Source organism: Solea senegalensis, linkage group LG3, assembly GCF_019176455.1.
Source record: "Solea senegalensis isolate Sse05_10M linkage group LG3, IFAPA_SoseM_1, whole genome shotgun sequence".
NCBI classification, from domain to species: Eukaryota; Metazoa; Chordata; class Actinopteri; order Pleuronectiformes; family Soleidae; genus Solea; species Solea senegalensis.
This window is the reverse complement of record NC_058023.1, coordinates 24,560,742-24,585,017: the sequence shown is the minus strand read 5'-3', so window position 1 is coordinate 24,585,017 and position 24,276 is coordinate 24,560,742. Positions and strand designations below refer to the sequence as shown.

Genomic DNA, 24,276 nt, shown 5'->3' with positions numbered 1-24,276 from the left:
CCTCTCCATCCTCCACTGCAGTGGACCAATCGTCTTTCATCAGGGGTCAGATTTGCTGACTCAGAGTAAAAGGGATGAGGTTGTGTGTGTTGGGTAAAGTGGGGGAATGGCGGGAGGAGGGGAGTTTCCTTGGCTGCTGCTGCTGAGGAGGAAGAGCTGCAGTAGTTTGCAGGCAGAATACTCATGAGCAGCTGAGGCTGAAACACACTGGCCCCCCTCTGTACCTCCCCCCTCCCTCCTGCCTGTGCCTCCCCTACTGTATCACACACAACTAATACAGTGTGTGTGTGTTTGTTGTGGACAGAGACAGGCCAGAGCTGACTTCATCTCCCTGCAGCTGTCAGTGTCCTGGGATCATGGTCCCTCTGTTGTAATCCAGGTGTTATGTGGGCGAGTAAAACTCGGGTAAACGTGCAGCTGTGTCGGGTCACAGCTGATCCACGCAAACGCCATTTTCCCCGAGGGGATTCCAAATATTGACGGAAGTGGGTTGGTTGTTGTCGTCAACTTTGCGCATTGCGAATTCACCGCTGACACGTCCCGACCCAGACACCCGTGCACACTTCACCTCCATCTCTGTGTCGGACAGCACTCACGGTCACAGTAACCCTCTGTTTTTATAAATAATGACACATTTTATGTTTCGGGGAGGCTCAGAAAAGAACAGAGGAGGATATCTGTAGATTGTAACACATTACATTGTTGGTGGTGAAGTGGAAACTCCGATAATTCACAGTTAATGTCGTTAACGTCGGCGCAGGTGGCAGCAGGTCTGGGATCAAGTCAGGCTAATTGTACCAGTGTAGCGCCGGAAGTTATGGGATATTGTTTTCAAAGTAAAAGCACAACATAATTAAGTAATAGCCAGTAAAAGTAACACTGGCCGTAAACACGAGGTCGAGGGTCTGCTGCACTCTTTTTGTAAATTATGTGGTTAAAGGCATAGTTCATGTCATGATACATTGTTAACTAACCTGACACACTGGTGCAGCGGACACAAGGAAAACTCACTGTAGTTGTTGATTCACTGCTGCCTCCATCACTAATTTCATATATGTTATTGTGTGCAGTTGCTGTTTTAAATCCATAGTGACAAATCTACCAAACATGGCAGCAGTAGACCAGCAGATCAAGCTGAAACGTGAGCAGTTAAGAAGGCTGTTAAAATGGTGAGATACAGTACTTCCAGAAATATACTTGTTTGAGCCTTTGGTTTTTTGTTTGTTGCAGAGCAAAGCCACATCAAAAATAAATATATATATACTACAACTATGACTTTAAGTTTAAGATTTCTTGCTTAAATTGGTCTCTCTCTTTTTCCAGATAGACCCACCATGTAGATTGTACACACTGGAGTAAAATATTCTTAGGTCTGACATTGATTAAATTACTTTTATTTTATTAGTCTATGTTTTTAGTCTGTTTTAATTTAGGCTTTTATTGTGAAAGTCCTTACCGGAGGTGTAGATATCCCGTCGAGGTTTGACAGCTGCTGATGTCCAGGCGAGAAAGAGAGAGCGAGCGAGAGAGAGAGAGAGAGAGAGAGCGAGAGAGAGCGAGCGAGCGAGTGAGTAACCTGCAGGAAGACTCACATGGTCCTGCAGCAGAAACACACAGAGACACTGCGGAGTCTGTCCACGCTCTCTCTCTGTATCATACACGGCTCCGATCCATCCTCTTCTCTTCAAACACTCTACTGTCTTTATTTGATTTTTTTTTCTCCCCCGCCGCCACTTCCCTTCTCCTCCTCCTCTTCCTCCTCCTCCTCCTCCCGTAGCCCAGTGTCGGTCACACTCGGGCCGGTAAAGCAGCGCCATGGCTCGGGAGAACGGAGACACCGGCAGAGGAGAGACGTGGAAAAAACAAGTCGACGACATCAAGAAGATATTTGATTTGAAAGAACTCCTTGGCACGTGAGTACACGCGGCTTTGACTCCGCTCACCTGTGATGATGTTCCCGTGATATTCCCACTGACATGATTCGGTCTCTGTAGTGAGTTTACAGTGACCTCACTGCACTTGTTGGCAATGTTACGGGGTTTTTCCGACAGAAACACAGTGATGCAGGAAAGAACCCTTTGACACCCTTTGTGTTTTTACACAGGTTTTTCTTCTACATTGTCACTGTAGGCGGTGGGTGGAGGCTTAATCACATCACTGGCAAATGTCTCTATTATTATGACACCAACGACATGGCATCATGTTATTATTACACTGATGCCACTGCATGTTGATGCCATGGCATCAGTGTAATAATAGGCTATTCTTATATAGTGTACTGTGCAGTGTTCACTATTTGCCTGGGTTTATTGTTCTGAGAAAAAAAATGACAGCCCCTTAAAGTTCCACATGGCAGTCAATGGTGACTTTATAAAAACACTGTTATTCGTCAACTTATTTAGGTATAATTCGTTTTACATTTTTCCCTGCCTATCCATTAAAATAAAATTGACTTAATTACTAATTTTAAGTACTCACTATCTTTTGCTTTGGCAAAAGCATTTCCATTACTTTCAGCTTTAGCTGAAAAGTAACGGCTCTCCGTTTCGTTAAACTTATGCTAACTGTTCCAATGTGTGATTAATTTCTTTAAACACAAGCTAACTGTCACAATTTGCTCTCAATTTCTTTAGACTTAGGCTAACTGTTCAAATGTATTATTCCTTTCTTTAAAAATAAGCTAGCTGTCACAATTTGCTCTCAATTTCTTTTGATTTAGGCTAACTGTTCAAATGTATTTCTAATTTCTTTAAACTTAGGCTAACTGTGCTAACCATTACCATAAGCTTCAGCTATCAGCTTATCATTTCTTCACTTTAAGCATTAACTATCTATTTTTAATTCATGTTACATTGTGTTTGCTGAAAATGTTATCTATTTGGGCATTTTAACTGTTAAATTGTTATCTTACTATACTGTATGTCAGCTATGCATTCCTGTTTGGTAGAAGCAGTGCTTATCTATTATTATGTCATAGGTTTCATTATGCATCTTATACTAAATCACCTCTTCATTTCTAAGTGTGACAACTTATTTTAACCAATTATCTGTCATTTGTGGTTTTCTTAAGGTGTTTTTCTTTACTTTTACGGAACAATTACCACCATTTACACTTGAATTTTAGTGAACAAATTATCCCGTAGTGATTTTGATGTCATCGAAGCGTTTTCCTGATTTCAAATTATTAGTATTAATATTGAACATAACTACAGAAAGAGGACAGAGTTGTGGATTTATGGCAACAGTGTGATTGCTTGTTTAACATGTCCTGCAAGACATACCACAACCGGACAGAGACAGAGAGAGTCTGCCTTCATGTCTGTTTACATTCTGAACCTGAGTTAAATCACGCAGGTTTCTGTGAGATCACAAATCCCTAGAATATCCTCCCTGAAATTATTTGATCGAAGTGTGTGGTCCTGCGTCTTGACTGGATCGTCTAGTCTGTGCTTTCTCAGGATTAAGACATTGAAAATCGGTTACCAAGTTTGTTGTGTCTGTGGTCTCCCATCTTAAACCCTCTTAACCTCATAACTTAATCGCACGCTGTTATTGTTCAGTGATAATATCTTTTGTATTTATTTACAGAAATACGTAGATTCATAGTGACCATTCTGTGTTTGTTTTGATCTCCAATGCTATGATTAGTATTCAACAACGCCCCCCAATACTCTGACAGTCTGCCCCCTGTCATCTTCTGTCTGTTTCCCTGCTATGTGTGTGGAATCTGGTTGGCAGCAGCCTGGAGGGTTACGGGGGCAGATGTGGATTGGGATTAGCTATGCAGGGATTAGGAAAACTTCCACGGAATGACAGGAAGTTTAGTCACGTTTTGTGACTGATGTACATCTAGCTGGCGGGGTTTGAAAAGCCAATGATCCGACTCAGCCATGTTGCAGACACACATTAACCAGAGCTGCTGACGGATCTTTGAACTTGATGCATCAGCAGAAAGGGTGAAGGGATGAAGGAGTGGTGTGTGATTAGCATGTAAAAATGGGATTCTTGTGTGAGAGGTTCTTCCATGTTAATCAAGCAATGAATAGAAGTAAAACCAGCAGCATAGAAGCAGTTGAAGGTCTTTTTTATTATACTATTATCAGACAATGAAAATTGGTCAATAATAACAGGACATGTCACCTTTACCTACAGCACAATGCTGCTGTGAGAAAACTGGTGATTACTGGCCTTTGCACATCAATGGCGATGCGAATAAGCGACACAAAATTGCGAGTGTTTTTGAGGTTAATTTCAATGTGCCCTCACATTTCGCGTAAAGCGTGATGCGATGAAGTGAATAAATTATAAGGACAGAAAAAATATTATCTCTTCTGCTTCTGAGCTGGTGCTCAATAATTTTACAGAATAAAAGAAAAGGAATAAGGATACAGCTGACACTGAAGACGAGAGGAGAGCTTGCATGGATGAGGAGCTTAAACGTAACCACTTCACCGTTTCAGGACAGACTTAAGGATATCTCACGCCGACAGTTTAGGTGCAGTTAACTTCCAAACACTTCCACCTTTCGCCTATTTGAATATATTAATGCCACATCATCAGAAACATTATGTTTACTGAGATGTAAACCTTTCCTTCGCTGACTGGATACAGATTTTAGAAATATTATTACCTTGAGAACATTAACATCTGGTGTGAAAAGGCCAGAGTGCAGTCTGTGCTGAGAGGATATGATGTCATGCATCTGACACTGGCACAACATGTTTTGTGTCCTCACACTAGGTCAACCTTGCCACCACTGCCCTGCGTGCGTGTGCGTGTGTGTGTATGTGTGTGTGTGCATAAAGTGTGCGACTACTCTTCTTCATTGTGTGACATTTTCTGTCCCCACAGCATGTTTAATCTCACATCTTAACTCATGCTAAGAGGTGTCTGTGTGTGTGTATTTAGCATGTGTGTCTGACTGTGCAGACATGTCTGTGTGGCTCTGTTCGGTGTCTTATTACCCTCCCCTGGTGTGTGTCCGTACTGATCACTATTCAATAATTCAAAACCAACAGGATTGTGTTCTTTGTGTGTGTGAGTGTGTGTGTGTGTGTGTGTGTGTAGACAACCGCTGGGTGTTGGGAATTACAGCTAACCCAGATGAGGTTGTCAGATCTAGCAAGGTCTTTCAGGACATTCATGGACAAAATGATCATCTTGAAAATTGAAACAACATTTTTTTGTATGCCACATCCTTCATCTGGCTCTGTCAAGCAATACTATGAGACCTGACTGAGGTGGTGTGTGTGTGTGTACAGCAGCAGGGTAGACTCAGGACAGTATATATTCAATTTGGATGTGCTCCTTGTTAGATTTTTAGAGGATGTTGTATTACAGTGTTTTAATGCAAGTCTATAGGAAGACAAAGTGTATGATTTGTGACTGAGTAGATCGTAAAGTGGTGGCGATGATGGAAATGCATTGTGGGAAAGTCACTGTGCCATCTAGGGCATGCTGCCCTTAATTGATGTTCTACTTCCCTGCTGCTGGCACTGTTCTTTCCACTGTTTCTGGGACTGCAAAGCTCCCCCTCCCACTCCCCCTCCCTGTCTTTATATGTCTCTCTTTATATCTCCCTCTTTACGTCATTCATCGCCCTGTGTGTGTGTCCCCATGTTGAACTCCATCCAGTTTTTGACTGTGGATGCAGGTTTTAAAGTTTCTTGTCTTTTCTCCCCAGTATAAATAGCAATTTATAAGTAGAACAAAAGATAGTTGCCTGGTGTTTGACAACGTCAACTTCACAGACTGTAGATCGTGTTTTACTCTGTGTGTGTGTTCTTGTATGGGTATCTTTGTGAGGACCAACAACCTAGAAACCTTAGGAAGTGAAGACATTTTGAAAAAATGAGGACATCATCCTCACCCCTTAAAGCAGCTTTTTGAGGGTAAAAACCTGAGGGTTTATATCTAGGTGATAATTGGGTTAAGGTCAGGGTAAGGGGCTATAGAATGCATCATGCCTGTGAGTGTCCTCACTATAAGTGTGTGTGAAAAATTGATAGAAGAAGCCAAAAACAGAGGAATAAGACAACAGTGACACCAAAAACATGGTGAAATCCAGGCTGGTGTGTGTTTACACTCTGTCAGCTTAAATAATTTAATATTTTTAAATCCATGGATGGTAGGAGGACTCGGCATGTCAGGACCAGTTGTCCTAATGAGGCAGAACCTAATTTCTTAGGCTCAAGTTTGAATTCATAGTAAGATGTGAATTGTGTTTTGGATAATTATGATTAGGCATTAACAGGTTATGGTTAAGTTGGGGATAAGGCTTTGTGTAAGCTGCCCAAATGGTGTGTGTGTGTGTGTGTAGCTGAATGTGTGTTTCAACTGAACACGTTTTTCCACATTGGAGTGAATTGTGAACACGTAGAGTTTGTCCACATACTTATGCTCTGTTCATCTTTCCATCTGCTCGCTTGTGTTTTTTCTGCCACTTTGTCCTCAGTTTTTATTTCAGCATGATGAGCTGTGATCTGTTGCTGCTGTTGCATTTGTTGTTGCTTGATTCTGTTGAACTGAGGATGTAACCAGTGGCGTGGCATTTGATGCCGGCATTTGGAGGGGCAGGGGTGGAAATTGAAAGGGCACCTACTGTTCACTACTGTTTTTGTTTATATTTTGCTTTAGACACCACATTCCTCATGTTTTTACCACTCTAGAGGTTACTTTAGAGTGTGTTTTGTGACTGAAGATGGCACTTTGTCCATTAGACCACCCCGTGCACGCCACAGAGTGTGTGGCTTCTGTTGCCAAAGCACTGCTACTGTATTTGCCCCACGCCTTAAGTGAGCCTGTATGTATGGACTCTAGGTACATGTTTCAACCGTTCTCTTTCGACATTGTTTTCAGTATCTCACTCCTCACTCATGTTTCAGAGAACTGTGGTTAATTCCTAATCCTAAAATTCTCTTAAACATTAGTTTCATCTCACACATGCTTCATAGAACTGGGGATAATTACTTAACCTAAAGTTCGCTGATGTGAATAGCATCACTCTGTATCTCCACAAACTTTGAACGTAGAGGACATTCATTTATATTGAAAAGTTACTGCAGAGACTCTGACATTCAGCTCTGACATTTGTCTGTTTAGATTCAAGCTGAGGATTTCAACACAGATTTACAGTGAATATGCTGAGGTCAGTTTTCCATTTCAGTAGCCACAGTCATAACCAGACAGACACACACACACTTGCAATTGTGGGCTGTCAGGCCTTTCCTCATTACTATATCCATTATTGTGTGTGTATGGAGGGGCCGGGGCACCATCAGATACATGTGTGTGCAAACCTCTGTGTATTAATGATCATATACTTCAGTCAATTATAGGCTCAGCGCTCTATTTTAAGCCTGTCGTGTGACCACATCCAGCTTATAATGGCCTCCTGCTGAAAGTGTGTTGTTCATGTTGTGGCACACATGGAGTCTGTCTGACAGCTGTGTGCACTGCACACAGTGTTGTGTGTCACTGTTCATGTATGTAAATATAGCCACGTGTAGGAAAAGGTATCAGGAGAAACGGTTCTCATATTAGTCCTAAATTGGAGTTTTAACATTTGACATTTATAAGCTTATTTCTTGTATCCTTTAGAGACATTTATTACAGCATTTGCACCATGCTGTCTTCTTTTTTCAGTTTTGCTCTTAAAAAATATTTCTGGCACTTGACATTATGCATCAAAAAAACACTTCAGTCTTTCCATTTTTACCTGGGGCATCGTGCCCTCATAAACCAGTGTGACTCTTTTTTGTTGTTATGACTCAAGATGAGATGCTGTTCCCAGGTAACCTGAGATATTACAGTGAATGTGCACACACCTGCAAAAGTAATTTCCTTTCTTCTCCGTTATAACATCAACAGACACAGAGAGGTACATGAACCTTGCAGGAAGACACAATAAAAAAGCAGGTATTGTGCAGCAGCTGTGGAAACAAGAGACTCTGTGCGTGGTAATGCTACAGTTTGTTTCTCCGGGAGGATTTGGTTTCAGTCCTGTTGCACAATCGTGAAGGGTCTTGACAACAACATCTGCTGTTCCTGCTGGGAATCTCTGTTTGTTGACTGTTTGCTATGATGAATTTAGCGGTTGGTGGGTGACTGTATTGGAAGTGATCAAGGACGACATGGTGCAGTGGGTCAGAGGAACTGCAGCAGCATGAGCCGTGTTGTGAGACGTATTCCTGCAGGATATTGAGCACTAACAAGAAGTCAACAGAGGACAAGTTGATAGTTTGTGCCTACTTAGGTTCATTACAGCTTTTCTCTCAACACAGAGAATTGAATTTGAAAAAAAACAACTAAACATTTTTACAAGTTTACAAACACCTGATTTTCAGGGTCAACTCTATCTCCGTGTGTTTTGAGTTTTGATGCTTACTGGCGGCTAATACTAAATCTTAGACATTACACCTTTGAAATAAACTTCAAAATTAGCAGTGTTTTGGTTGGCAAATTGCTCATTAGATTTGAGACCAGTGTCATTAAATTAGAGGTTGAGTGATTCATTGGTTTGGCAGGTTAATCTGTACTTTTTTTATAATTGGCATTGGCCAATTATTATTTATTCATAGTCCAAATATTAAAATGACTTATTTTGTTTACAGAAACAATGTTTCATGCATTTAATATGTAGTATACAAAATAGTACTGTATATACCGACCATTGAAACTGCAATATTTTATCAAGTGGAGTGAAAAAGAAAATAGGCTCAATATAACGGGCCAAAGAAAATTGGCCTCAGTTATTGGCCATCGGCTGCCCTGATTTCTAAAAATCCATTTCAGCCATAGAAAGCTCAATATTTTTCCTTTGGTTTCTCTCCTTACCTTGAAAGTAGCACTGAGCATTTTGGGAAATAAAAAAGGAGCAAAAGAAAGCCAGGTAGGCACTGAGACGATGACTGCTTGGCCTGTGGTCAGATTTGATTGTGAGGCATTATAATATTGCTGAGACAAAGCAGACCTGTGTCCTGGGTCAATTCCAATTGAGTCAGCAGTCTGTGGCGCTTGTCCTCAGAGAGATGCTCTGAGACTGCGCTGTAGGTCTGTCAGTTTCTATCTGAAATGTGGTTCTTCAGTTCGAACGCTGGGACGCTCGAATTTTAAAATGTACAGCCTAGAAGCCCATCACATCCTTTGAAGTAATTAGAATATCAAACGACCACACATCTGCATTGTGTGATGAGATTGCATTGTTTTGAAGTTTTACCTCGAGCTTCCTGACACTTGCAAACTTTTAGGAAAACTAAAACACACATAATGCCCTGACAGAGCGGCTTTGGCGCAATTTAACTTTCATTTTAAACTATAAATCACACATCCTCGACACTGGGAATGGGATGATGAAATTTTAAGTTTAAAATTTCACATGTACTAAAATATTTTCTTTAAAATTGTGATAACTCTTAAAAGGGTTCTAAGACGCAGTGAAATCACATGACCGTCAATTTTTGGTAAGAAACAGTCAAATTGTTTTATCATATCACAGCTAACATAAATATTTTGAGTGAACATTTTAAAGTGAAAAACTAGTATCTTAAATAAGATCAACATAAATCACGAGTTTCTGAAATGACTGGAAAGAGTCAGACTCTCCCTTTGGCATTTTCAAATCACTCATGTAGAATATGAATGATTTTCCCAAATCCTGATTATCCCAATAATGGAAGTTCATTACAATCCACTTACATGTTTAGTGCTTTTTATCACAATGCATCATGAAGTTATATATCATTCCGTCTGTAAATGGAAAAGAGATCCACGGAACAGGTGAACAGAAATCTTACATTATTTCCTGAATATAACTTCTAGCTCCTATGGCTGTGACAGACTGCTGACAGTTTTTTTTGCGCAAAGTTGCAGAAAGCAGCTTAGCATATTGTTCCCTCAAGGCTCTGCTGCTTCCGACAGTGGCAGTGCAGTATATGACAAAATGCCCAAGCAGAGGAGGAGGAGGAGGAGGAGGAGGAGGAGGAAAAGATAATGGAGAATTGAGAAATGAAGGATTGCAATGAGGGGGGAGGGGTTGCAGAAGCACATATCAGCCTATGGCCTTAGGAGCCCTATAGCACCATCTGCCATTACCAGACACTTGTGAAGATTTTGCACCGACAGACCATCCCTCTCTTCCTGCTTTGTGCATTCTGCTGTAGATTTCCTTCAGAATGCAGCTGTAGTTAAGATGGAGATCATATCTTCATAACAATGATTTTCATCCTAGTAAAAATTAATGAATAGTGTGCTGTGGCACTGCGAAAGGCTCACCTTGGAGAGGATGTGGGGCTCTGATCAGAATCCAAAATGAGTCACATGTCAGATTGTCTCCGCTTGGGTCTATCCATCTTTCCTCTCTGTTCTCTAAGAGGCTTTGTCTGCTGCAGGGAACCACAGATCTGAGTCTCCCTTTCTTTCCACTCCTCTTCTGTTGTGACAGCAGAGAGCGAGATTTAGTGGCTCAGCTCAAGGATTTAGTGCCGAATAACAATTTGGTTTCCCTTTGACCTCACTGTAAAGCAGTCAATATTAACCAGGCTTCCATCCAGGCTTTCGTCCATAAAAAAGAGGCTGAAGCTCAGGGGTGACTCGAGCTCGGGCCTTCATGGTAGCAGCTCCCAAATTGTGAAATGGTTTGTCACTTCACAGTAAGCAGGCCTAATCACTTTCTGTTTTTAAGTCTGCCTTAAAAACATTTTTACCCTTGGCATTCGACTCCGCGTGAGTTGTGCTGTGTATTTCCCATGTTTTTGCTTTTCACTTGGTATGTGTGTTATGCTCTATTTGTGTCCCCAAATGTTTTCTTTATTACTGTACGTTATTGAACATGTGTTTCTCAGGTGGTAACACCAATTCTGCTTGGCAAAACCCCTCTGGTTCCTTTGTTTGAGATCTCCCCAAAATTGAGGCCAGGAGACTGACATGGACACTCCAGAACCTTCTCTTTTTTTCTGTAGTAGCCAATGACAGGTCGACTTGGCCTTGTGTTTTGGATCATCGTCCATGTTGGAACGTCCAAGTATGTCCCATACACATCTTCTGGGCTGACTAGTGCAAATATTCCTCCAGTATTTTCTCATAACATGCTGCATTCATTTTGCCATCAATTTTAACCAAGTTTAGTGAAACACCTCCTTGTTTCACAGTAGGAATAATGTACTTTTCCATCATAGGCCTTGTTGACTCCTGTCCAAATGTAGTGTTTATGGTTGTGGTCGTTAAGTTACATTTTGGTCTCATCACTTCAAATAACTTTGTTCTGGACGTTTTGAGGCTTGTCTCTGTGCTATTTGGTGTATTGTAAGCGGGCTGCTTTGTGGCATTGGCATAGTAATGGCTTTCCTCTGGCGACTTTCTTCCAACTGCCTCCTTATTGTGTATCAACAGCCACAATACTTTCTTTCAAAGAGCCCTGTATGTCAGCTGAAGTTATTTGTGGGGGGCTTCTTTGTATCCCAAACAATTTTCCTGGCAATTGTGGCTAAAATGTTTGTTGGTCTACCTGACCGTGGCTTGGTTTCAACAGAATCCCTAATTTTCCACTTTGAATACTGCTGATTGGTATTCTCAATTCCTTGGATATATATTTATATAATTCCTTTCATAATCCATGCAGCAACATGCCGGAGTCCGTCAGCGGCCCAGAAACTCACTGACTTTTTGCCAGGGTATATTAAGTTATGAGCACAACTGTATGTGAATGTATGTGAATGTATGTGTGAAATTGCTCTAGATTCTGACAGCTATCAGTGGTCTAGAGTGTTTGCTCAGTGACATGGGGTCTGAAATTAAATCTAGGAACAAAAATTCCAGTATCCCAAACCCCTTTATCCCACGAAGATCCGGAACTCCACAAATCTGAGGAGAATGCTAGTTCTCCGCAGCAATGGACACACATTTAGCCAAGGGTCAACATGGCAGCATTAACAGAGCTTAGTTATTTTCCCAGGACCCTGATATCACTGAAACCTCCCTGGTAGATGACATTCCGACTGTTGTCCTGTAGCAACATGTCTGGTTATGTGTGACTGTGTCTTATTAGATGCATCATCATCTTTGTATTGATCACCGTGCGTACAGAGCCAAAATATGATTATGCTCCAGAAACCAATGTGTCTGTCTGCCTGTCATTAAAGATTATAGAAAACGAGATAATACAAAATGATCAGGTTCCTTTCTCAATAGCACACAGAACATTCTGTATTTTCAGCTGTGAGGATCCATCGTGTGGCACAGATTGAGGTTTTCATATAAATAGTTGCCAAATTCTTTCAGGTCTGACATCAGCTGTCGTTGTGCTTGTATATACAGTATTGTGCAATAACAAACCAGTCTGATGATGCCAAGCACAGATAAAAACTTTGGACGTGGTACAGATTGTTAATTGTATGTAGTGTTTTTTTTACAGCCATTTGTTTGTCTGGTACTAATATTTACAAGTGTGGTTTTTGACATGTTGTCGTTCTTGGCAGCCATTATTTCCTCCTTCAAAAACACTCCTCACTGGCATACAATGAATTACTGGGATAGGCCAATAATGATCGTTCGTTGTGTCCTTCGGCGCTGCAAGGACACGTTTGTCAGGCAGCGTGTGAAACGGGACGGCCGAGTTGTGGCAGTGTGAAGCACTCAGCCTTAAAAAGGACCCTCGAGAGGAGGCAGCCCCTGAACTGAGACAAAGCTTTTGTCCCGCTGAATGAAAGAATATGCAGTCATGTAATTTATGTAGAAAAACCTTTCCTTCTCACTCAAAATGTGGGTTATTCTATAGATGAGACAACAGTGTTATGTTACAGTGATTGAATGAGTATACACTCGGCTCTTTTTCCTCCATAGAAAGCTTCAAACTCCTATAACTCATCCGCCTCTCCTTGAGTTCCCCATATTAATGTTTTCCGTGTCTTAATCCTTTAGTAATGAGGTGTCTTTGATTCGGGGTAGTGTTACGACGTGTACCCAAATAATATTTGGCACTCATACATCAGGTTGCCGTGGTAACAGTGAGCTGTTGCCCATCAGATTGTGAATGATGGTTGCCATAAATGGAAGCAGTGATACAGAGTTTGTGCTGCTGGCCAGCAAACATTGTGTCTTATGGACAGGTAAATTAGACACACACACACACACACTAGCACGTATACTTCACAAGAGTGACAGGCACACTCATGTGCACCTTGGAGGCTTTTTTGTATTATCGCAGACCTACTTTTACTGAGTCCCACTACTGTACGTATATCAGTGTGTTCATGTGCCGTGTGGCTGTTTATCTGGCTCAGCTTGGCCCATTTACACTCAGGTTGTCCTTCAGCAGAACGCAACACAAAACACATATCAGACACTGCTGACTAAAAGTTCACAACATAAAGATGAACCTCAACAATTTGAGGTTAGGGCTGTCACTTTTGTTTCATATTGTACAAATGTGTAATTGATACTGTTAAGATAACTGCCACACAGTTATCATAGGCTGCACTGAGTTTCCCAAACATGGGAACATGTTGCAAACTCACTGCTTGTTTGCCCTGCTTACGGTGCAAATGACCTGGCTGCGAACAGGGCAGTAGCAGATTTTCCTTCCAGGGCTGCCTATGTGCAGGCTTGTACATGAAATAAAAAGCCCTGCTATTGTGACAGAACCAGACCCAAACCTAATTATCATTTCAAAATAAGCAATTTTATTCCTGCTTCTGTGAGTCACCTCTTCTGGTCAGGCACCACAGCTGCAGCACATGTTGAGAGAAAAGAGAACACTGTACATTTAGGGGGAGGCAAAGTGTACAGAAATTAAATAATGAGCATGAGGAGCCTGGGAAGAAAGTTATCAACCACCTCTAAGGGAGTGGGAAAGGGGAGGGAGGTGTCGGGGATTAGTATCAAATTAATTCCTACATAATCTGACTTTAAAGGCTTTACACATTCGACACACCTGGACCTAAAATGAATGAATACATTTTTTCTTGAGGAAATGTGATTCTCTCCATCACATAAATACAGTATAATCCACAGTTAGTCTTAATAAGGGAGTGTTGTTAGCTGCAGGTGTGTCCTTGTCACCCTCCGTAACCTCAAGCCCAACCTTCTGCTACTGCTGACATCATTCCTTTGCTATGCTTGTTTTTGTGATGTTGCGGCGTAATCCCTCGAATAAAGCCAAGATAAATTGGACTGAATAGCTGTTACGTTGTAACACCAGTTTTTCCGCATGTGACTGTCTGGTTGTGATGGCAGTACAACGAGTCCCAGCATGCATTTGTGTTGGTAATGGAAACTCTAGATTGTAAACGTGGCTACAAAACAATTAGGTTTAACTATTTGGATTATGTTTGTTTACACTGATATGACCAATATAATAGAGCAGTTTTATCCCAAATCTCTAAAGCAAACAGATAAATCCACTGGTGATAAGATGTGATGCTTTTAATCCAGAGCTGCATTAAAGAGGCACTTTTTTGTAATCGTCCACATAGGTTTGTAATGTCTTCTTCGTTACACTATATAATTAAGCTTGAATTTCATTTTGTCAGGTAAAGTAAGGTTTTTTACCATGACATGTTTCAGCTATCAACTGTAGCCTTCGGGGACTATGCCCCCTGCTGTCTGACACCTTGTCGACAGTTGATGGTAGAAACCTGTCAAGGTAAACAACCTTACTTTACCTGCCTGACTAAATGAAAGTTAAGCTCAAGCATGTAATGTACTATTTTTCATGTCTTTTACTATTGCCTCTTATTTCTATCTCTTGTTTTTATGGCTATCTCTTATCTTATTTTATCTGTGTGTTGTTTTTATGACTTCCTGTATTTCCTCTACTTCCTCTGTTTTATGATTTTATGTTGTTGAGCCGAAGGCCAATTTCCACCTTGGTGGACAACAAAGTTCTATTCTATTCTTCTCTTCTGTAACACAAAATTATTTTTGCATAATTAATATTATACTGTAATCCTTCAAAGGCTTTCCTTGAGCTAAGTGTTCATTTCTCAGAAATCAGCAGTGCAGCAAGTTTCCATGAACTGTTTTTTTATGTAAATATCAATCAGAGACACTTGCATGTTTACAGCTGTGTGTGTGTGTGTGTGTCTGTGCGTGTGTGTATGTGTTGTCAAACCTCTGTGGCGGCAACAGTCATGGCCACAGATATCATGTTTTTGTGTCGTCTGTCTGTCCATCTATCCACCTATAAGCCCTATTCTTGTAAATACAATACCTCAATAACATCTTCCAAGAAATCCTTTCAAATATGGCATAAAAAGTAATTTGGACTCAGTAGATGGTTTTGGTGGTCAAAAACAGGGGTTTCCAAGTTTTTTTTAAGAGTGGCCAGTAGTTGTCATGTACCTGATGGACTGGTGTCAGAGAGGGGGTGCTACACAGCTCTGTTAGGATATACAGTATAAAACATAGCAATAGAGTAATTCAGCCTTAGCCACTGTACAAAAACACACATAATCAATTATTTACTTGCAATCAATGTGAGCCCTGTAGCCTATTTTCCGGAGACATGATGATCATAGTGTGGCTCAGTGTGTGTGTGACAGGCACAGCAGGTTATTCATGTTTAATCTGCTGCAGAGACTTGTTTTGGTATATTTTTAATACATAATAATAAAAAAAAAGATTCAATAAAAAGGAGACATTTTCAAGGGGGAAAAAAATATTACAAACACAATGAAGTAGACATGCTTCCAAAGTACCAGTGTCCAATTTGGGGGCTGGAAAACCCCGGGTCTAAGGTCAAGATGTTCTTTAACCTTTTTCCTTGTGAACGTTATATGTGATGCCATTTGCAAATAATTTGATATTAACATTTCCCTTGACTCCAGAATGACCTGATTCAATTTAGGTGGTCAAAGATCATTACACATGCAATATATTGTATTTATTGGCAATTAAGGTCACTGTGCAAGACAGAGATGACCAACAATATCTTTTCAAATTTTCATTCAATGGAACAGTTTGGATTTTGGTTGCCAAACATCAATGTTGTGGTGGCCTCAGAAAACAGGTTTTTGTCCACATGCACAATTTTCATTTACAGTTTAAGACTTGATGATGATTTTCAGTAGAATCTGAACAGCTTCAAAGATTGAGCTGGGACAACTTAACACCACTCTTTAACTCATACAGCAACATTATAGTGGCTGTGATGTATACCTGTAACAATATGGCTGATTAGTAGTGAGCCTTGCAGTCGACCGATTAGTCTGTCATCCTGAATTATGAATGAGCTGATGCCAGTCAACTCATACAAGAGTGATTTTAGCTTCCAGAGCAGAAGAGTCGGCGTCTAGCTTGTAAATTCTAGTAGTCGTAGAAATACATGGAGCTGAAACAATTCATCGATTATTAATCGATTACTAAATTTATCGACAACTATTTTGATAATCGATTAATCGGTTCAAAGATTCAAAGTTTTTCCGATTGTTTATGCTTCTTAAATGTAAGTATTTTCTTTATTTCTTTGCTCTGTATAACAAAGAAAGTGAATCATTTTGGTTTTGTGGACAAAACCAGACAAACCGTTCCAAACATACTAAATGAGTAGCTGAGTAGAATTAACAACTTTAAAAACCAAACTGACCACTACTTGTGTTTAGAGAAGCACTTAAGTCTGGACATCCATCCATTGTTTGCCGCTTTATCCTCCACATGAGGGTCATGGGGCTGCTGGTGCCAATCCCAGCTAACATAGGGCAAAATGCGGGGTCACACCCCGAACAGGTCGCCAGTCCATCACAGGGTCATGACATAGAGACAAACAACCATTCATTCACACACTCACACCTCCAGTCAATTTAGAGTATCCAATTAACCTCTGCATGTTTTATGTGGGTGGAAACCAAAGAACCGTAGAAAAACCCACTCACACACAGGGAGAACATGCAAACTCCACACAGAAAGGCCCAGTTTGGGACCCGAACTAGGAACCTTTATGCTGTGAGGCTCCTGCCGGCGTTCCTAACTAAATTTCTGAATAATGTCTGAGTCAGCTTGTATGAGAATACAGAAGGAAAAGCGCTGGATAATTCACCGTGAGTGAGTGTGTGAGTGTGTGAGTATTCCAGGTTGGCTGCTAGGTTCAGCAGCCAACCTTCACCTGAAAGATTCAGACATCCTGCTGTGTGAACACATCAAAGTCAGCAGCTGTGTTCATCATGTTAATGGAGAATGTCACAACCAAATTCTCCAGATATTTCATTTCATTTTGAGTTCATGTCTGAAAATGACTCATGTGACCTCCTCTCTCTGACTCCGAGTATTTCCTCTCACCTTGTGACTAAGCCATTTATTCACCTTCAAACCAGGTGTTCGCTCGAGGGTGTTTTTCAACATATTAGGTCATGGTGTGTTTTTTTTCTAGTCACTGAAAAAGGAAGAGTGAGGAGATGCTCTCTTACTTACCCTCTCTCAGCTCCCCCACCTCCTCAACCCTTCATCCTCCCATTCCTCTCTCTCTCTTTGTCACTATCTATCTCTGTCTCTCTTCTTTTCTCTGCCTGGCTGGATAATATTGACAGCAAATCTGTGGAGCTCTGATGTCAGTATGTGTATGTGTGTATGTGTGTGTTTTTCTGCAGCCATACTGTACAGAATGGGAGAGTGTGCGTGCAAGTGGAGAGAAGACTCTCCAAGGTCACAGGAGACAAAGTGCTGAGTCACCTGCGGCTCTCTCATCAAAACAGCTTTCTGTCTCTGTTGCTTTATGTTAAAGGGATGCTTAGGTTGAATCTAAGGCCATTCTTGACCGTTGCATTTCCTCAGAGACATAAGAATATTGGCAAATATCGAGCTGTAATTCAACATTTTATTTTATAGTTATTTCAGGTAAGGGTCCTAACTTACCTGACATGGTCTCACAAAGGTCTTTTAGTTTGAAGTGCCCTCTGTCTGAACACTTAGGTTAAATAACAAGATTTGTTTAAATAAACACATCTACCTGCTACTTGCTAACTTTTGTGCACAAGTTCATGTTTCTGCTTAGTCTGAACATGGAAACATGTCAGGTAAAACTGAAAGCATCAGTCTAGATTAATGACAAGCTATCAGACCCCCTCATGCATTATAGTCCACTTATTAACCTGTCATGCATTCGTTGAAGTGTTGCCTCTGTGTAGAAGCCAAATGCAAACAGAATGAATCTTCTTCAGCCCATTTTCTCATTGAAAAACCCACTAACACACACTAATCTCTTTTATTTGTTTACAGTGGGAAAAGACACAAAGGGATTTCACTCCCAAATTTAATAAAAAGTGTTTTCTGTAGAAAATTTCTCCCTTGGAAAATGAAATGAAAGATATAATAGGGTAAGTAGGGTAACCTTCCTCTCATTAAGGTTTAGAGAGCAACTTTTTTTTTTTACAAATATGAATAAAAGTGAGTTTGCAAAGTTAGTTGTTGTGGCACAGTCAGGTATGACGGTATAAAGAATCCACATTGTTGTTTACGCACTGTAGCACATCCTGACATTAATGAGAGAAGTCTGAGTGAATTAGCTCTCTGCAGTGACTCTGTTGTGCTGGATCTCAGTCACTCGCACCTTAATTGCTCCTGTGAGCACAGTGATGCTGCCTGCAGGTTGTCTGTCATCATTTATCTTGTTTGCCTTTTATTCTGTGGGTTTGCGGTTTCAGTCTCAACACAACCACTACACTCCCTCAGTTTGATCTATTGTTGTTGGCAGAACCGGCATTAATGTATGAACTGAAGGTTTTGCTGTGAAAGTGGAGGACATGCAAAGTAAACCGTCCCACAGATCAGACATTCATGACACCAAAGAGTCTTAGAAGCAGCTTGTTGAATTATTATTATTATTTTATCATTCTTCACCGTAGATGAGACCGTAAGGAACACATTTTTGGACTCACCTTTTGGCTGTTAGTTCCACTCAAGTGAAGCGGCAGTAGAGGCATCACAGACGGGCAGCGCAACGAGTGATCAACATTGTTTTGGACACATTGATTGTGTGTGCAGGCAGGGCGTGGGGAATGTCTGAATAACATGTCACAGAATATTCATTCAAACTTGATTTTTGGAAAATAGAGTCCACACACATACACACGCACACATACACATGTGCATGCAGCTTCTGGCTCTCGCACACAGCATTGGATTACCCACAGTCCATTTATTTCCTCACACACAGACCGAAGCTGTTGCTATGGTGATTAATGTAAACACAGGGGAAGCCTCCTGACTTCTCACTGATGGTCAGGGTTGTTGCCATGGTAAATCCATACCTCAGTGGCTGCATTTGTGTGTGCACGTGTGTCTCTGTTATGCGGATACAATGCAGACCAGAATCGTCGTCTGTCTCTCATATGCACAAACACACACACACATACACACACAGAGCAAAAACAATACATTAAAACCCACCAGTGTCCACTGACAACACTCTGTTAGGTCTAAAAATCAAGGTGGAATGAATATGTGACAACATTATTTGTTGTTATTGTTAGTTGAGGTTGAACACTCCTCCCATCTGTGATGCCGCCTCCACTGCCTCAATCAGATGGGGCTAACAGCTAAGCTAACTGGTGAGTCTGCAGATTTGTTTATTACTATCTACAGTGTAAAACCTGAAGTGCTTTAACACGTTGGTTTTGTCTGCGTGGAGGACTATTTTCTTTGTATGTGTCCTCCATTTCCATGACTAAATAACGGAAAACCACTCTCACGAGTAAGTAATTACTCAGTAATTCACATGATGCACTTCTAGGCTGTCTATTTCATCTTGAACAAGATTTTGAGATTCAACTTTGAATATGCGGAGAAAAAGTGACAGCCCTGTAGATATTTCTTATAGTCACATTTGACAAGGAGGTTATGTTTGACTTTTAGCAGCAAGAAAGAACATGTAAGGAGCTTTATGTTTTGTTTATAGTTTTGAAATGTTTGCAGTCTAACATGGTCAAATTTGACATTTTAAAAAGCTATTCATGCTGAAAATGAGCATGATAGACATTGACATTATGAACATTACGCATGAAGCTAAAAGCATGTCACTGTAAACACAGCTTCCTGCTGGTGTGGCTGTAGACTCATATGACAAAAAGCTATTTTCCTCCATTTTTAAAAGCTATCTTTCTAAATGAACATCATTTTACATTCAGATGAGAGGACAAAAATGACTCCTAACTCCCAAATAAGCATGCTGGGCCTGACAGTCTTCCAAAATTATTACACCATCTGTTGGTTCAACCAGGCCTGATCCCAAAACTGTCATTTCTGGTGGATGTTAAACCCTGAGAGCTGTGGTCCAAGTAATATTTGGTGAGGCATATGACTGTGAGTGCCAGGAATATGGCACAACAATTCTTTATTTTAGTATTAACTTTTAATTACAACCAACCGTGCTAACCAAATGTACTGTATAGGAAGGGGTATATTAAGCCATGTTTCCATCGAGTTGAATCGTTTGGTTTGGTATAGTACATATTTTTTTGTGTTTTTGTGTTAACCCTTCCCTTGGGGTAGCAGAGTAAGATGGTATGCTAAAAACACAGATTTTTGGTTTGACAAGAGGCTGAAAATGTTAATTCCTGAAAACAGGAATTCAGGAGCTGTTTTTTGTTACGGAACTGAGAAACTGCACCTTTTTAAATGGAAAATAGACACCTGTAAATAGGATACCTCACAGTCCAAGTCCAAAAACAGGCTGTTTTTGTCTGGAAGTTGGACACATTGACTGTGAGATTTTAGAATGCCTACATTCAGAGATTTATCAATTTTGACTGTAGATTGTCAGCGTATAGTGACCTGAGGCAATCTCACCCTGCATAGACTGCCTCATGTTAATGTTTAATTTTGTCCTGCAAAGCTCTGCATGCATGTTCCATCTGTTGTGCTATTGATGGTGGAGTGAAGCCCATTTTTCACACCCATATGGAACCTGGGTTGGATTTCCCAAGATTTTACATCAATTCTAGTTAACATATCTACGTTTAGTCTTAATTGCTAAGAGAACTGTACAGGCATTTTCTTTCGGTGCTCTTCCTCTCTGTCCTTCACTTCCTCATCATCTTCTCCTGTCGGAGTCACAGAGAGAATACGGACTATAATTGGCACTTAATTGCTGCCGTGGCAACAGTGCTATTTAAACCCACACACTTTGTAACAAAGGCATATAGTGTGTTCATGCTCCTAAATGGAAGAAAGACACACAAGGAAAGAGGCACTTAACTCTCATTTCCTCATTTAAGTGTTTTATGTTTTATACATATGGAGATTTGTCATGGTCTGAAGTGTGAGTCCATGCGTGCATGTGTGTGTATGAGACACATAGGCAATAGTGTTTATATTTCGTCTGTCCTGCGTTTATCCTCCATTGCGTGCACACAGCAGCTGTGATAAAACTTTTGCCCATCATGCCTTCCCTTCTGTCACCATAGTGATTCACATCAGCAGTTTTCCACCTGGGGGGGGGTTGAGACCTTACAACAGATCATGTTGAATCCCTGTCCCTTATTCCCTCTGATCTCTCTATGGTTGGAAATAAAGGCAAGAGAAAATATGGTTTAAGGAAGGATTTTTAACATCATATTTACTTAATACTCAGTTGAACTTACTGATGGAGGCAGCAGTGGATCAATAACATCTGTATAAACGGAAATGACTGTCTTAAGTCAAACCCGATACCAGGTCTTTCATTAACATTGTTAGTCAAATTACGAAACCATAAATGGCAAGTTTTGTACAAGTACTGCAATAAAGCTTACAACTTAAAGTGTGGTCAGACCCTGTGATCACAACAAGATGGAAAATAACAACAGTGGCTTTTTTGCCCCCGTGGAGGAAGGGTTGGATACCTAGTTGACTTGGGCTTTCCTAACGTTAAGTTGGCATGTCAAATCATGCAAATTTCAAAGGCAATTTCAGATATTTCAAGGGCATTTTGCCCCAAGCTCCTGCTCATTTCTGACCCTGACTCATGCTTTTGTCCTCTTCCTCCTGGTTCACTGAGTCAGGCTGAGGTCGAACTACAACACCTTCCTGCATCCAATCTCTCTCTCTTTTTCTCTGTCTCTGCCTTAATCAAAGTCTTTCTTTCCTCCAAATTGGCTGTGTATCAACACTTTCCATTTCTCTGTGCTGTGTTTTTTTCCCCAGCTATCTTTGTGTGTGTGTGTTTCCATCAACTGGTCTATCTTTTCATTGGCCCCGACAATAATGACATACAGTTGCTTTGTATTCAGAGCACATGAAAATAATGGGCCGAGCGTGTTATGTGTGGCAGTCTGTGCATTTGTCCTTGTCCATGCTCTGTCATTATCAGCCTATCTGCTCTGTGTGTGTATATATGTGCGTATCTACAAAGTAATTGGTGTTGCAAATTGCAAAAGCTGCACATCTTCTCAGATAGAGTACATTAGTGTAACTCCACGGGATTTAATTGTGATAAAAGTGTCGATGATATCCAGTTGTGTTTCGAACTTGAACTCAAATTCTTCAGATGAATCCCCTTCCAGTGAGTAATGTTCAAGACAGAGTTTAGAGGTTTGTTTTGTTTGTATTTATCCCACTGATTGATGTGTTATTTATGTAAATGAATTTATGCAATTACCGTTAGAACCATTAGTGCCATTTGAGAGCTTCAATTTATTTCTATTCCACTGTACTTGGCAATTTTCTGACCCAACAGAGAGGCAATGCCAATTACACAAAGGCTTGAGTTGTTTTCACTCCATTAATACTTAGCTATATTCACTGAATAGAGTTATATTTTTGATATTAATAAACTAGTTTCAGCTCCTCTAGAAGAATGAAATAACAATCCATGTAGACCAGGTTTTTTTCAACAATCTTCTTGTCTTGTCACTTGTCTTAACATGTATGCAACTAAAACACATTCTGGACACTGTGTCCACATGTCTCTGTCATCCACCTGGAGAAAGACAGAGACACTGGGTGGCATTATAGACGTTGGTTTACAAACTGCAGAGGATGGATTTAAACAGATGACCTACAGGTGAACAGTGGGACTATTAAATGCCAAGCCAACATGGACCTTAATTTCAGTATGAATGGAATCTCAAGAGCAGAATGCATAAGCAACTTGTTCGATAGGACGTTCAATGATAATAAAAAGTACATAAAATGTACTTGTATAATGTATTTGTGTGTCATTTGGTGGTCAGGTAAGTGTCAGATATCTGGGTTTTCATGAGTAAATACAATCATTTCCACAGCTCAACTTTAGTGCAACTCAACAGTGGAGAATTAGTTGTGTGGACGTGAGTGATTGCATGAATGAACTGCAATAGTTTTTGTTCCTGCAGCTACAATTACATGTGTGTAATCCAATTGACTTAGCATCCAGTGATTGTTTTGGACCATTGAGAATAGTGGTGCTTGAACAGTGTGGCAGTAACAGGCACAGAGGGCCAGTAGTAGCACTCTGTCTCACACTGGAGATGGAGCAATGTGTGTCACTGATGGAGGCGCCCAGAGCAGGTTTCATGATCTTAATGGGAGGCTGCTGTTTGTTCTCCACTGTCACTTTGGCAATCATCCATTTTTCCTCCCACCTCCTCTATGAACAATTCTCATTTGTCTTTGCCCCAGCACATAGTGGTGGACAGTACCTTGCTTTTTTCCTCCCTACATTACCCATAACCCAAGGGATGCCAGCGATCATGAGTCCAGATAGTAAATGAAAAATCCCCTTCCACATTTCCTTGACCTCCAATATCAGATTTACTACAAAGGGTAATACAACATCTCCATCATAATAAATGAACTGATGATAGACATTTGTTTTCATTCAAATTTTACATTTCAAGTGCACACTCAAAAGAAATTAGGTTGCAGCTGACTCACCATATACAAACATAAAATAAATCTATAAAAAAAAGTATATTTCCAGTGTAAGTTTGTGTGTATTTGTGTGTAGGTTCATATTCTTGTCTCTTGACCTCTGTAATAGGTCAAGATAAATTATTAATTATTATTTTGTATTGTTTTCAGACACAACAAGGCCTAATGTGATCTGCTGTATGCATAGCAGTTTCGTCAGTTGTTCCTGGTGACTTAACAGTCTTTTGTGACTGATGACTGTATTTTCAGGTTGACATTGAGAAGCAACGATGGCTGCTGTCACTCCATCTCCATGGCTAAACGTGTCACTGTCACCTTGTCAGCCTATTCTCGTGTCTTGGTTTCTATCTCTGTCTTACACGGTGCGTGTGTGTGTGCACGTGTGTGTACATACTTACACCATACACCTGCTCAGTGCACTGACAGAGGCAGTGAAGCTCAACTGACAAAGTCACAAGGGTT

At 40.6% G+C, this 24,276-nt stretch overlaps 1 protein-coding gene across 1 annotated transcript in view; it reads left to right on the top strand.

The window, feature by feature from the left end:
- The first annotated feature begins 1,546 nt into the window (after window positions 1-1,546).
- The window catches only part of camk1da (calcium/calmodulin-dependent protein kinase 1Da), a 54,525-nt gene continuing 31,795 nt past the window's right edge, over window positions 1,547-24,276 (top strand). The window contains exon 1 of the mRNA XM_044020969.1: window positions 1,547-1,913. Coding sequence (XP_043876904.1) covers window positions 1,816-1,913 — 98 coding nt within the window. The 5' untranslated portion in view covers window positions 1,547-1,815. The remainder of the gene's footprint in view (window positions 1,914-24,276) is intronic.